This window comes from Passer montanus, unplaced genomic scaffold (genome assembly GCF_014805655.1).
Source record: "Passer montanus isolate IOZ18808 unplaced genomic scaffold, ASM1480565v1 scaffold18, whole genome shotgun sequence".
Lineage (NCBI taxonomy): Eukaryota > Metazoa > Chordata > Aves > Passeriformes > Passeridae > Passer > Passer montanus.
In genome coordinates, this window is record NW_024365381.1 from 10,392,927 (window position 1) to 10,408,219 (window position 15,293).

At 38.4% G+C, this 15,293-nt stretch overlaps 1 protein-coding gene across 2 annotated transcripts; it reads left to right on the forward strand.

Annotated features, from left to right (window-relative positions):
- Positions 1-14,171, forward strand: PTGR2 (prostaglandin reductase 2). 2 transcript variants are annotated; one of them, XM_039705395.1, is made up of 10 exons: positions 1-56; positions 4,986-5,054; positions 6,246-6,364; positions 7,391-7,582; positions 8,485-8,655; positions 9,662-9,871; positions 10,316-10,437; positions 11,659-11,746; positions 12,483-12,522; positions 13,939-14,171. In XM_039705395.1, exons 2-10 carry the CDS (start codon positions 5,018-5,020, stop codon positions 14,001-14,003), a joined length of 1,044 nt encoding a protein of 347 aa, XP_039561329.1. In that variant the 5' UTR covers positions 1-56; positions 4,986-5,017; the 3' UTR covers positions 14,004-14,171. The 2 variants fall into 2 exon arrangements, with proteins under 2 accessions (XP_039561329.1, XP_039561330.1); XM_039705396.1 differs by lacking the exon at positions 1-56 and adding an exon at positions 204-413.
- Positions 14,172-15,293: the final 1,122 nt, after the last annotated feature.

Here is a 15,293-nt window from a genome sequence, read left to right on the forward strand (position 1 = left end):
GCCGGGCCGGGCCGGGCTGGGCCGGGCGGTCTCTGGGGCACTCGGGGCGGCTCAAGGTGAGCGGGGCTGCGGGCTCTGAGGGGCGAGCTGCGGTTCGGCCTGGGGCGCCGGTGCTTGGTAGAGCTCGTACTCTCCTGCCCAGGAGTCGTGTCCTCAGGGATTAGCACCTCCTCGCTGCGGGGCAGGTGGGGGCACAGGTGCGGAAGAGGCTGCTGGCATTGCCCGGTCCCCGGAACGCGAGCTGGAATCGAGCTGTGCTGAGCCCCTGATCAGAGCGCGTCCCGGGGCGGTGCGGCGTTCCTGAGGAGAGGAGCGGAGCCCACCGCAGCCCCGGAGCAGCCTGTGGGACTGAGCCCCTGCGCTGCCTCTGGGTTCTCTCTCCTGGGCTGCTGTGTCTGCGCCTTCCGAAAGTGGTAATGACTCCTCTGCAAGGCTCTCTCCAAGGGCCCTTCCACCTTTGGCAGCGCTGCTTTCTGACCTGGGCTTTGGGCACACCTGGGAACCCGGATAGTCACTGGGCTCTCTGAGACGGCTCTCACCTGGGAGCCTGCAAACTGCATTATAGGCTTCCCAAAAAACCCATCGGGTGATGCTCCTGCCATCCTGGGAGCAATCTGCATTCCTTATGTGAAATTCTGACAAGAAGAAATAGGCCTTCTGTGTATAGAAGATATACAGATACGGTATTTTAAACAGTTTTCTGCAACTCTAATGCAGTGCAACTACTTAGTGAGGAAAAAAAAAAGTTCAAGATGTGGTACCTAAAAGCTTTTAGATTTTTTTTTTTGGCACCTGAATCTGAAAAAGTAAGGTTTATACAGTCCTGTTGTAGGTAGATATTAATGAGTTTGCTTACTGGAACTTTTGATTTGTAGGTCAGTGAAATCTGATAAAAAGCTGAAAGATATTAAGCTTTTGGGGGGTATAAAAAAAGAGATGGCTGGATTAAGATCCTACTACTATTGTTTTTCTTTTTCATCTGCTGCTTCCTTGGAGGAAAGATTGGAGCCTGCCCTCAATTTAGAGCATGTCAGAAAATCCACATGAAGAAAACACTATGGGAGAGACTTCTCATCAGAGAATTCAGTGATAAGCCATGGAACATTAGGAAATCTAAATTTATTGGTTCAGTTCATGAAAATATTTAGCTTTTTATGGCATGTATTTTCCAGTCAGTATTGATTCTGCCTTGCCATTAATTAACATTCATCAAATGTTAATTTGTAATGTAAGAGCTCCTTAGTGGAGCTGGAAGAAACTTTGGTGCTTAATCCATTATGTTTGCTTTTCCATTTACCTCACCTTGTCAGTTACAGTTGTCTCTTCCTGTTTTTGTCACTAATCATTCCCACCTCCCACCTTGGTTGTCTCATTCATTGTTACGACTTTCTTTAGTTCTCTCTGCCCATTCTGTTTGGCTCTTCTCTGCTTTACTGGCCATTAAATTGCTATTCTTGTCATGTTTCTCTGTTCTTACTGATTCCTAGTCCCAGTTCTTCCCATCTTTTCTTCCTGCATGTTCCTCATTCAGAGTAATTCTTGAAATTTCTTCCCTTGAGTTTCCATTGAGAATCCTTGCTCCAGCCATTTTGACATCACAGTTTTAGAAGACTTCCAAATCTTTTTCTCTGTTTGGATTGCCTGCTTTCCTCCTTGCTGCCTGGGCCTGATGCAGGACTACCTGTTCTTCTTTTGCTTTTTAACTAGACTCCATCTGGCGTGGGCTTTAATGGCTTGGAGCAGGTGACTTGTTTTGGCAAGAGTATAGGCAGCTGAAAACTGCCTTATGGGCAGTCACAGAAACAAGAAGTTCTGGGAACCAAGCCCAGGGCAAACAAACTGGAGCATTTTAACACTGAGGAATTTATTTAACTTTTTAAAAGGAGTTGTCACATGTCTCTGAAACAGTGGGGAAAGAAAGGCAAGGGGAGACAGAGGTAAAACTGGGCTAAAACCTGCTTGAGACTCCCCTGAAGATGCTGGTGTTGTGCTGCTTAATGCTTCTGATGTACTCATGGGGTGGATCAGGTGACTGGCATAGCATGATGATATTAAAACTTGGGATTTTTACTCTATTTGATTTAAAGAGTAAAACCAACTCAGATTGGTTTTGTTTGGAAAAGCTAAAAAATAATAGTTGTGTTGTCTTTTTAAAAAATAGTCAAAAACACTCTGGCATTAAATGAGTCAAAAACACTCTGGCATTAAAAAGAATTGTGTATAGGATACAAATCCCCTTTATTTGACTGTTTAAAGAAAATTTGTTCTCTTTTTCCAAAAGCTTTCCTCACTGTACAATGCTAAAAGATGGTGCCTCTACTTATTTTCTTTAGTCACTTCCATATTGTTTGCAATGTGAGGAAAGTTTGATTCTTGTTGTGTTATGGTGTTACTGGGACCATTTGCTTGTGTAATGGTGTTGCTGACTTCCACTGTAAGTGCAGTCCTATTTAGAAGTAAATGTCCATCTGCAGTGTTGTATTTGCTGTGGCAGCTGTCACAGAATTAGTGACAATTCAGTTGCCAGTTTCACTTTTTGTCCACCCACTCACAGTGTTTGGAAGATCTTCAAATTGAATCAGTACACAGGCTCCTCAAACAAAAGCTGTGAAAACAAACTGGGAAATAAACAGTGCTTTTGTTCCTTTAAAATGTCAGCAATTCAAAGAAGTAGTCTAAACTTACATTGAATAATTTTTCTACTCACATCTATCTATGCTGCTCTGTATTGCTTTGTCTTCCTTTTAGTATGTTAATATCTTGGATTTTTTTTTCTTTATATAACTGGGTTTTTTCCCTGTGTATAATTGTAGAAAGCAGATATTTCAGGAGTATGTTAGTCACAATAAAAATTATCTTCATCCTCTCTTGTTCATATTGGGGTTTTTTGTTTGCATAATACACATATTTAGTTTCAGGCTAACAAAAATGGAGTCAGCAGTTTTGACAGTGGACTGCTCTGTAGGGCATGAGCTGTACAGCAATTCTGCCTGCTCTGTGTGGTTTAAAACACAGCCTGAAACCCTCAGCCATGAGTAGGGATAGTATATATCAAGGTGATATATAGTGATGTGCCCAGATTTGATGTCAGGTGCTGTTGGTTTATATTCACTACCTTCGTAAGTCATTATTTCTGCACAGAGCAGTTTGATTAGTGGTTATAAACTTCAGCTGAGTTGCAAATGTGTGCAAATCATTTGCTAGAGTGGGCTTGTCCTTGTAAACTGCACTGGACACATCTGACAGTTTATGAAATGCTCCTTGTATTAGCAGAAATTCTCACATGCTAAATCAATTGCTCTGGGAATAACAGTTGTACTACTTGAATGTAATTTTGTTGGGCAGATGTTAACAGGAAAAATTTTAGTTTTGTTCTGAAAAATATTCTGTAAAATAAATACACAGGCATGTTCCCATGATCACAGAGGAAGTCTATAGCTGAGCACAGAGCTGAACTTAACATCAGCCAAACTTTCTCTTAGGCCATCCTTCCCGTTAGGGTTTTAAGTTATTTATGTTCTGGAGGTTGTATCAGCTGTGTGGGTATAAAGATGGATTTCTATTTCACTTTTCAGTTGTTAAGTCCTTAATTTTCAATGCTTATTTTTGTTTATGAACAGTAAGTAGTAATTTCATCAAAGTGTGGGGTTTTTTACTTCTGTTGTAAGCTGTTCTACACTGTTCTGTCCAAAGAACTCTGCAGGCTACTTGTTTTTCAGCATTATGTGATGCTGTAAAGACACATTTGAAATTCATTCCTTGTAGCATCCTTAGATGTTGAAATACTGGAAAGAAATTCACTTTTTACTAACTTTTCCCAAATAAGAAGCTTTTCAAGTGCATATACAATAAAATGTTAAAGCTTGATCTGTTTCTTTAACAAGATACTTGTGTTTTGAGTCTGCTGTGTGTTTTAGAGGGGAGGGATGGACAGGGATGTGCACCTTTTCTCCTATTAATTTTTTAACTGTTTTTCAGCATTCCAGACTATAGTTCTTGATGATTTGTGGTTGCTGTTATGTTCTGAACCTGTAGCAGTTCAGACAGAAGGTTCTGTATTTTGCAATGTTCAAAGAACAAAGATGTTGGATAAATGGTGATGATTTACTGTTTCTAGGCTCGTCTTTTAGATTTGCTCCAATTTGCTGTTTTTATCAGCAAAATAAACACTATGACAAAGATGTTAGATATCATGTTTCATTCCTGAATGTCCTTTGTTCGTATGGAGGTTGTTTATGGCTCTTGGCTGAAAATAGTAGTCACATTTTTATTTTTTTTAGATCTGAAAGCATGTGAGATCATGTTTTTCTCCTGTTAAATCAGGGTAACTTCCTCGTAATAACTTTGGGTCTCACAGGTGCAAAATCACAGATTTGCAATCCTCTTTTAAAACTGTTGAAATTCAGGGAGAAATCTTTCTGTAGAACAGATTGAGTGATGATCTCATTCTTTCTCATCTCTGGGCACTGCTAATAGAAAGAATTGCTTTTTCTTACAAAACATCTTACACAACAATATCTTTTTGTACCTGCAGACTGCTATTCTGGTGTGCCTGCCTGCCTTTTATTGAGTGGCACCTGACTTTGTGTGCAAAGCTGCCTCTGTGTCTGTTGGGGGGAGCAGGGTGTTCTCAGTCAGCACGGGAAAGCTGATCAGACACCTTTCCTTCTGCCTCGTAGGGGCTGGTGATGGTCCCACAAGGAGCACGGTGCATTACAGTTTTCTTTCTTTCCAGCAGGTGCTACTGTGACATTGTATAAATCAGGGCTTTAATAAGATAAACAGGGAAACTCCTTATTCATGTTTGTTTATTTTATGCTTGAGGTTGGTTTATATGATTATTTATATCTTCCTTGGGCATGGATGCTGAAGTTGGGGAGGTCTGTATTTCATCCCCAGTTTCCAAATTACTGAGTACTTTGCCTCATATTCTTTTTTCAAGGAAATTTATGTTTCAGGCCTTCAAACAACATTTTCTTTTGTAGAAATCCAGTGTGAAGTTGCTGCCAAAGCAGAGATGATTATACAAAGAGTAGTGCTGAATTCACGGCCTGGTATGTATTTCTCTCCACTAAAAAAGCAATGTGTTTGTTCTGATTGCCTAATGCTCCAGAATGGTGAGGGTAGAAACAGACACTAATTTGAGATATTAACATTTATACATCTTGATATTGTATGCAGCAATAAAGTTTATTTAAACTACATTTATTTATATATAAAATTATCAATTCCCATTAATATAAATGTATTTGTAATAATTTTGTCTGCATTTATTAATAAATGTAAACTGTATTAATATAAATTTCTGCTAAACAGATAACATATATTCAAACTGCATTTGTTTAGTCTGCAGATTTCTAAACTGTTGCTTGAGAAAAAAGGGTTAACATGTAATATAAGAGAAAACTCTTTAAGTGTAGGGGCTAAAAGTGAAGAAAGATTAGGGCACATGACTTTTTAGTTCTCACATTTATTCTTTTTACATTGGGTAAGAGATGTCTAAAATATTTTGTTACTATTAATTTTTGTTTCCTTGCAGTAAATATTGACTCTTTTGCTCCTCTCATATTTCAGAGGGTTTGGTTTTTAAGTTTACACTGTTGAGGTTTTGTTTACTCTCTTGTTTACACATTTGCCTTGTCATGGATCAGCACAGTATTTTGAGGAGTGAGTTCATAAATCTGGTGTAGAAGACATTAAGTTTTGGAGGGAGTATTGTATGCTGCTTAATGCTAAGATAGTTTTAAGTGTTAAGAACTATAGTGTGACCTTCAGTTAAGTTTTTCAGATGGTACAGCAGGAGCCTGCTCTAGCTGTGCAGTCACTCTGACCTAAAATAGGCAAGGCTGTCTGGCTGTCTCCGTGCTGCTGGTTCCAGTTGTCTGATTGATCTGCTGCATGTGGTACTAACCTGAGGATGAAGCCTCCAGTTCTGGGGCACTTGCCACAATTTTTTGGATGTTTTTGGGGAGGCTTAATGTAAGGAAGTCTCTGTGAAGGGATGCTCTTGCAGAATGTGCATGTGCAGAGGCTGCAGTCTGTATTCCCGCAGTCTGTATTCCCTCAGTCTCACTTGAGTCAGGAGAGGCAAAAAGGTGAGAGTAGTTGGTTGTAGTTTTACACCTGAGTAAATATATAACCTAATTTATTCTAAAAAGGACTACCTTAAAAAAAGGCCTTACCCTATTGATTAGGGAAAGTTCTATATTGATTCATTTATTTGTTTAATTCTAATATAACTGTAGGTAAGAATGGAGTGCCGGTGGCTGAAAACTTCCGACTGGAGCGAAGTACGATAGCAGATACAGTCCAGGCGGGACAAGTGCGTGTTAAAACTCTCTATCTCTCAGTGGACCCCTACATGGTAGGTGATGGACTTAGCTCTAAGCCAGAAATTGTTCTTTTAAGTACCTTCAACTCTGTACCTGTCATGATGTTTAACACCAAAGTTACCAATTACAGAACAAATAAATATCTGGTGTGACATAGTAATTGTATTCATTCTGATGGAGTTATATTGGGAAGGAATTTGGCATTAATATGCTTGGGGTATTTATATAGGAATATGACTTTACTGGACCAGGAAGAGACTGTAAGCCAGTCACAGATTTGTTTGTATCAGTTTTTTCTGAACTTGGCCTTTTTTCTGTTCTCTTTTTTCCAGTCATGCAAAATTACAGAAATCATGTGTTTGAGAGAATTGTGGGTTGAAATGGAAGTGAAGTTAGAAGAAGAACCAGACAGATACAGTCTGTAAAAGTTTGCTATAAAGAGAATTCTGATCATTTATTCCTCTCCATAGATGGTGATAGTAGAAAAAAAAACCAGTCTAGATTTCAAAAAAGTACATTTAGCTACAGAATTAAGGAAAAGTTGAAGAATTTTGAAATACTGGCTGTAGCTACATGGGAAACTGCAAAGAAACAACATGCCATTTCAAGATGTTTCATTAAACAGATCTTTGTCAGGGATAGTCTACATATATTTGACTGCTCTTCAGTGCACAGGCATAGACTGAATGACTCGTGGGCATTCTTCTTCAATCCTGCATTTCTAGGATTCCTTCAGTTGAGGAATGGCATTTGTAGGGTTCTCATCATACCCAAACCAGTCATTGTCAGTTGTGCTGGTGCCTTTGAGCCAACTGTAGATGTGTTGGCTTTGGTAACACTGCTGGAGGAGATCAGGTTGGTCCATCCTCCTTTTGTACTGAGCAAACAAGGGGAAAGAGGGATCTAAGAAAAGATTATGAATATTTGGAGCTTATTGTGAGATTTTTGAGTAGCCCTTTGTGTTTGAAGTTCTAAACCCATCTTCATCCCCCACTCAACTTGAACTGATAGACAAGTTGTGTTCCACCAGAGCCTTTCATTAAAGCCTTGTGTTCCAGCGCTGCCGAATGAATGAGGACACGGGCTCGGATTACCTGCAGCCCTGGCAGCTCTCTGAAGTTGCTGATGGTGGGGGCATCGGGGTAGTGGAGGAGAGCCAGCACCATAACCTCACTAAAGGAGACTTCGTCACCTCCTTCACTTGGCCCTGGCAGACAGCAGCAATTCTTGATGGAGACTCTCTACAAAAGGTAATAGAAATGTAAAGCCCAGGTTGTGACTGGTTTTTTCCTAAACCCTTTTTTTCCCTCCTCCCAAACCTCTTTGTTCCCTAAATAGCTGCTAATGACACTATTTTTTTGAGCAAAAGGAATATTACCTATTGAAGCAATCAGTTCTCAAAGGGCAGATCAACTCATAGTTGCCAAGATTTATATTAATTTTTTTTTGTAACAATTTTGCTGGTTAATAGACAGGCCAGTATTATTTTAATAGTTGTTAAAAAATAAAAATCCCTGAAGCTGCTCCAATAAATAATTCTCTTAATTATTTTAATTCTAATAGATCTTCTTGTTCATGAGAGTGTAAGACATGCAAGACTTCAGGTATATCTAATTTATTTTTCTAACTTATGTTAGTAAAAGCTTTTACCTCAGGTTTTACATTCACATAACAAAGGGTATTCAATATTAAAAGTGGAGAGAATGCAGTGCATTAGGGCTATTGTGTTGATTTTTCTCTCATGACAGAAAATTATTGTAGTTTGAGAATTTCTACTTTCCAATAAACTCCTTCCTTTGGGACTCTGTTACTGATCTGCAAATACCATATTTGATAAAACGGTGCATTGTTATCCTTTTATGTTAGCATAGGGATAGTTCACCATTGTTGGAAACTTATCTCCCAACTGCTTTTAAACACTTCCATAATTTAAGTTTTTGTGGGTTACTTTGTTTAAAAACTTTTTCTAAAACCACAGAGACATAACATTTTTGTACAGACTTGTTTTTAGAATAGAGCTAGAGATAGCCCATCCCTACCAGTTTTACCTTGCCTCATAAATATCCTGTACTAGTTTTTTACCCTCAGGCAATCAAAGAGCAAAACCTCACCTTAGAAACAAATGACCTCCTACCTACTTTCTGTTCCCTAGTTGGCACCACAGCTTGTAAATGGACGCCTTTCCTACTTTCTGGGTGCAGCTGGCATCACGGGACTGACAGCCCTGTTGGGAATCAGGGAGAAGGGACACGTGGCCGCGGGTGCAAACCAGACCATGGTGGTGAGCGGAGCGGCCGGTGCCTGCGGCTCTTTGGCCGGTCAGGTGGGTGCAGGCTCAGGGCATGCAAACATACTCTGTTAGCAAGTTTTGTCTTCTGAAACATGCTGGTTATTAAATATACAGATAAAATCTTCGTAAACGTGAGCAGTTATAATCCCGTGGGAACAGCCAGTTTCACAGATTTAGCACACACTCTCACTGTGAAAGACTTGACATATGAAACTCAAGTTTCATGAAATAGGGAGAGGAGAACACAGATGGTGGTGATTACTTGTTGCTAGCACAAGTAAAATAGATGGTGTGTATATACATGTATTTATTATACATTTATATGGTAGCCTGCCATCCCAGCACTATGTTGACTGGAAACTTTAATTTTTTTTCTCTCTTGGAAAACAGTAATGTGGTAGACCCTTTGTGCTGTGTTCCATGACATCTTTTGTATTTTGAGATTTGCAGTCCTTTTATCCTCCTCTGCTTTGTGGAACCTGTTTGGAGAGTGTATGTGCATATCAACAAAAATATCTCTCTCTCTCTCTCTCTGTGTATGTATATGTATAGATATATATATATATATAAAAAAATCGATGTTAAGCAAACTTTAGACCTAATAAAGAGAAGCTATGAAGAAATAATGCATGAGCAAATCTATGAAGGTTGTATTTAAAGAAATTATTGTCTAATTTTTGTTTCCTTTTATTAGTTATGGTACTCGGCAGATGGCAGTTTTCTACTGTATTTGGTTCTCCAGTACTGGCAGTCATTGTTGATTCCACAAACATAGTCTTCTGCAGTCAGTGGGTTTGAAAAGATGGCAAATTTTGATTGTACCTGCCCCGTGCGTAGTTGTGAGGAGGGAGTGACAAAAAGCAGTTGTGCCATATAAGATGGGATTGTTTGCTGCCTGGGGTTTAGTGGGATGGGAATACCTGTAACACCCCTTAGGACCCCTTTTCTTCCACTGCTACTTTTGTGCATATGAATTATCTAATTTGTCTTTGGGGTTTTTGGTCGATTTGTTTGGTTTTTTTTAACTGTGTGCCTGCAGATTGGCCGTCTGGAGGGCTGCTCTAGAGTGGTGGGGATTGCTGGCACAGATGAAAAGTGCTCCATTTTGGTCCAAGAAATGGGATTTGATGCTGCTATCAATTACAAGAAGGGGGATGTGGCAAAACAGCTACGTGAACTCTGCCCAGGTGGTGTGGATGTTTACTTTGACAATGTTGGTGGAGACATCAGTGATACAGTTATAAGTCAGGTGATTATTCCAGCTGCCAAGTTTATTCTAGTCATTGTCCAATGTCCAGCTTTCAATTAATTCATACTGGAGTCCAGCCTGTAATACAACACAGCTTTAATACTTCCACAGCTTTTGACTTCAGGTGCTGATTCTGGGGGCCCACATTAAGATAACAACTTCCTATATTCCTTCTATTTAGTGCCTTTTAAAATTACACAAGGCTGTATAGCAGTTATTTTCCCACTACTGCCTTGCATTTTTACCTGTTTTAATGTCATAGATTGAATGGGACTGCATGCAATTCTCCCACTCTTATAGAGATTGAATGGGGCTGCATGCAATTCTCCCACTCTTATAGGAAATGTGGCTAGTGAAAATTTTGCAATAACATCTATTGCATCTGAAAAATTTAGTTTCTGAGGCCAAGGAATGCCATTTTTCTCACTTTGTTGTCCCAAACAGATGAATCAGAACAGCCATATCATCCTGTGTGGACAGATTTCTCAGTATAACAAAGATGTGCCTTATCCCCCTCCACTGCCTCCTGACATAGAAAAAATACAGAAAGAAAGGAACATCACAAGGTACATGTCTCCTCCAGAACTTGTGACCAGGTTCCAGGTAGATTGTTCATATGGTGTTTGTATTTTGCAACCTGCAGTAGCTACTTGTAATTGGAATAGAATGTTGCCATGCCTAAAAAGGCAAATAGAATTGTTGTATCAGTAGATCCTTTCCCTTATATTTGTCTTTATCAGCATAAAAAAATGGGAAAGGATGTTTTTATATAGAGTCATAGATGTCAGTTGTTACATTTTGTTTGAGGTTGCTTGATTCAGTCCTTTAATCCCTGACAATTCTTTAGTACAAGGGAAGGTGTTGCCATAGTTCTGTTCTCAGATGTTTTGCAAAGTGCCTTCTCTCAAAATGTTGTAGTTCGGGCATAAGGATGTAGCTGATGCTGATTTTATTGAAATTACATTTTTAGTATTTGGGGGTTTATTAGTTAATGGAACTGTAGGTGTGACAGATATATATGGGTAGAACATTTTTATTATGTTCTGACTCTGGGAATTGCTAAATTTCCCCTTAGGGTTCAGATGGAGCTAAGGCAAAGATTAGGAGGAGAGTCTTAGATTTTTCAGTCATTGCATTGCAGGACATTTGGGAGACTTGATTTCTGTGCAAATCAATTGATCTCTTCTAAGTAAAATCTTTCCTTGTCCTTGTTACTGTTGTCTGCCCTTCTAAAAAATGAATATAATTATTGAAATATACCATGCATAGTAGAATGCAGTGGAGAATTTAGTCAGTATATCCCTACAAGTAATTGTAATTGTTTATGATAATTTCAATTTCTCAATTGCTATGGAAGGCCGTGACAGCAGGATATGCAGAATTGTGGGGAACCTGGAAGTTAAGTTATTCTCACTATCTGGTTGCAGGTTCACTAATTATTCTCCCTACCCACTAATTATTCTCCTCTGAAAAAAAGAAAAAATAAAAGGCAACAAATAATGGGAGTTTGCTCACATTTTATGGATATTTGCTTATTCTGATGATACTACTTTAACTATTGATTTTTATTACTCTTTTCTCTGATACTTGAAGAAAATTTCCTAAGACTGATGTTCCTGTCCAGCTCCCACTGCAGGAATTGTCACAACAAACTGGCAAGGCCCTGAGCTACATTTCTTTTGTGCTCATAACCCTTCCGTTTCAACAAGGCTGTTTTCTGATTTTAAAGATTTTCAAGGACATTGATCGAAGTTTCTTAAACCGAAGCTCATTCTTTTCTTTCACAGGGAAAGATTCTTGGTGTTGAACTACATGGACAAACAAGAAGCTAGTGTATTACAGCTCTGCCAGTGGATCCAGGAGGGTAAACTGAAGGTGAGAACTTGTAGGTTTAATCTATGGCCTTTGATACTGTCTCCTACTACAAGAGGACTAATTTCTTTGTCTCTGGCTCTCTTACTGTGCCTCAGTAAGGATTGAACAGACCTTTTAAAAAAAGTGTAAGTATAACTGAAAGCTTATTAGGTAGTGCTGTTTTAAAAGGTACTTGCTGAGAATGGTCTGACCGTAGTGTGACTGACTTCTCTGATTACATGTTTTAACGGTTTATTATTCTTTATTTCACCATAGGGTGCAAGTGCTTTTTTACTTAAAGATTCAGACTCTCAAAAATACTTACTTTCAATTACCTGATGAGTTAAGTGTCCTGAATGCTTTTGAGGCTCTTGTTGGAAATTTTACTTCAAGCTTTATAATCACCATTTATTACTTTGTAATGGGTATATGCTTAACTGTGCCTTCCCTGTGAGGTCTGTCTGAATTAGTTTTTGCTTCTTCAAGTGATCAGTAATCTTCCTGGGAAAATACCAAGACATTCAGTTTTGGTAGGGGCAGGAATCTGATTGAAGAGTTAACCCACCTGCAAATTTATCAGAAAATGTTCACATCTCTCTTGAAGAAAGAATCTGGTCCAAACAGAGCCCTGTCCATTGTAGCAAGAGAAGTCTTTAGATTTTGGTGGTTTCTGTGGCAGTTTCTTGGCATGTTTCTAAGAAATGTGGAATGCTGCTCTTGTTTGAGGAAAACTGAAAGGATTTGTTTGCATTGACAGGTCAGAGAGACCGTGGTAGAAGGCTTAGCAAACATTGGTGGTAAGATATTCACATCATTTCTGAAGAGTAATGGCCTGATTATATGCAATGACATTAGAGGTTAACTACCTCCTTTGTTTCCTTTGTCAATTTAGATTTTTGTATTTTATCAAAAATTGTTATAATGATTTTTTCACTAATTATTAAAATAGTCTTTAAGAGAATTATTGTATATTTTAAATAATTTAATATAAATTTAGATTTTGTTGTTGTTGTTTTAGTACTGAGGAGAATTTATTCTTAGACTGCTATCTTAGCAGCTGGTAATAATCATCCAGATCTTAGAGGTTTAAAGTGCTGCCCCTTTCTTTGAACTTGTGTGTAAGGAAATGCTTTTTAAAAATCCTTTATACTTTAAAAACGCAGTATCTAACAGAGGTTGTTGTTGGATTTGCTAACAAAAAAAAAAAAAAGAAAAATATACAGAAGAAAGGGCAAAGCATCTTACTAAAGAAAGTAAAAATTATTTTCTTTTAATAGAACCAAATGTTCTGTAGTCTGTTCAAAGTATCTGTAACAAAGGAAATACAAAAATGAAGGGGGTCTGGTGACATGAGCCATGTGATGTGTTGTGAAAATGTGTCCCCTTAAGGAAGAGGGAAGAGTGTGATTTAGTCCCTTTAGCCATTAGTCCCACAAGTTTGAAAACTAGTGGAATTAAGTGATAACTAAATCTCATAGATTTAAATTTATTCTAGTCATTGCTAATTCCTCCTTACTGGTATACATATGTGTTTTGAAGTAACTTGGTCAGATATATCAGTCATATATCATACTTTCGTACTTTGTTTACTCAAAGACATATTCTTTTGTACCAGCTTCTCCCACTATCAATTTATTCTAGTCATTGTTAATTCCTCCTTACTGGTATACATATGTATGTTGAAGTAACTTGGTCAGCTATATCAGTCATATATATCATACTTTCATACTTTGTTTACTCAAAGACATATTCTTTTGTACCAGCTTCTCCCACTATTGTACAATATTTAGAAAGCTTTTCTTTCACAAACGTTTGTGTGACCCACAGCATTTGTGAGCTGTACATTCATGCCTTGTCTGTCTTTCCTGTTTGTGTGACATATCACAAAAGCAGCAAATGTAATCTTTAACTTGTATAGGGTCAAACAGTTGCTTACAGATTTTTTTTAAATTATTACGCAAAGCTGCCCTTAGCAGTTTATTACAGGCTAGGTTTTTTGGTTTTGGTTTGTGTTTTTTTTGGTGGTTTTTTTTTTTTAATCCCCTTCTTAATTTAGTACATCATTAAGGATAAATATGGTTAGGTCCAAAGTAGTATCTCTCCTTTTTGGGGAGCTGCTTAATACATTTTCTTCTACCATTTTTGGTTTCATTGTTAGAAGCTACTTGGCTTGTTCTGCTTAATATTAACTTATTTCATTATTTTTCTTAAAGCTGCTTTCCAGTCCATGATGAATGGAGGCAATATTGGAAAACAGATCGTCTTAATTTCGAAGTAAAAGTCAATGGTTTGAGAAAAATAATTGCATTCTGTCTCTAACAGTGGACAAGTTTTTACTTATACTAATTTCCATTTCTTCAATAAACCATTAAGTTGTTCTGTATGTACTGAAAGCAGAGATTTTGGGATGCTAATAAATTAAATTGAACTGGAAACAGCAATGCAATAGTTTGTACTTGAAATGAATAATATGTTCTTGACGTGATTTTGACAGTTGCCACCTACACTTGCAAATATTTAATGGGTGTGGTTTAAAAGAACATCCTGTGTTGTCCCAAGCACAGGCTCATCACCTGGTTGGTGTGTGACAGCACTTCACACATCAAGGTGAGAAATTCCTATTTCTTTATTGTATTCTGTGCAAACTAGGAAATTAATTAGGGGGCAACCCACAAAAGTCTGCCTCACCACCATCAAAACTTTACACTACTTGCACATTTTAGCAAACAAAACCATCAGCATTCATTGCTTGCAATTGATATAGCTTTTTCATTAATTAGTACTCAGACCCTTATTTGCCAGCTATATTTCTTGCTTCTCATGCTAATTATTCCTCATGTGCACTTCTTCCCCCCCATTCCATTTGGGGATCTGTTTTAACTTGGTGGTCAGGGGGTCGGTAGTTTTGATCTTCCCTGCAGGATTACCTTTTCTCTAGTTACTGCTCAGTCCTGCTGACTTCACTCCAAGGGCTCTCATCCAGACAGCCCATTTATTTTGGGACTGTGTTCCCTTTTCCTTAAAACAATGGTTTAGCCATGCCTACAAGTTTCACTGTGCAATTGCTTAATTATAACTGCCTAGCTATAGGTACTGATTAACAGCAAAAAGCCTGCAGAGTTTGATTCAAATCTCGAGGAAGTAAATAGCACAATATTTGCTGAAGAGCTATTCCAGAGTGAGCTCATCTCTGGCACCATGAGTTGACACACTTTCCATGAGTAATTGTCCTCTAGACAGTTATTTTTCACAACTGGAGCAAAATAGGATAAAATTATAATATTCCCAGCACTATTATTTTTATAGGAATTGCTTAGTAATCCACACAAGTCACTAGTCTATTAAGAGCTGTGATGTGAGGGGTGATTCAGAGTGAGATCATGCTGAGATACTGATTCCTTACCATAATAAAGACAGCTTGATTGCAGTAGCAGTCCGGGAGTTAGGTAAGCTGTGGAGGGCAGTACAGGCTCTAGCAGCATTAATCAAAATGGCTTTAAGACAAAAAGATAGGGACAGTCACAGTAAACCTCACCCTGATAACCCCAGTGTTTACTATTCTCACAGA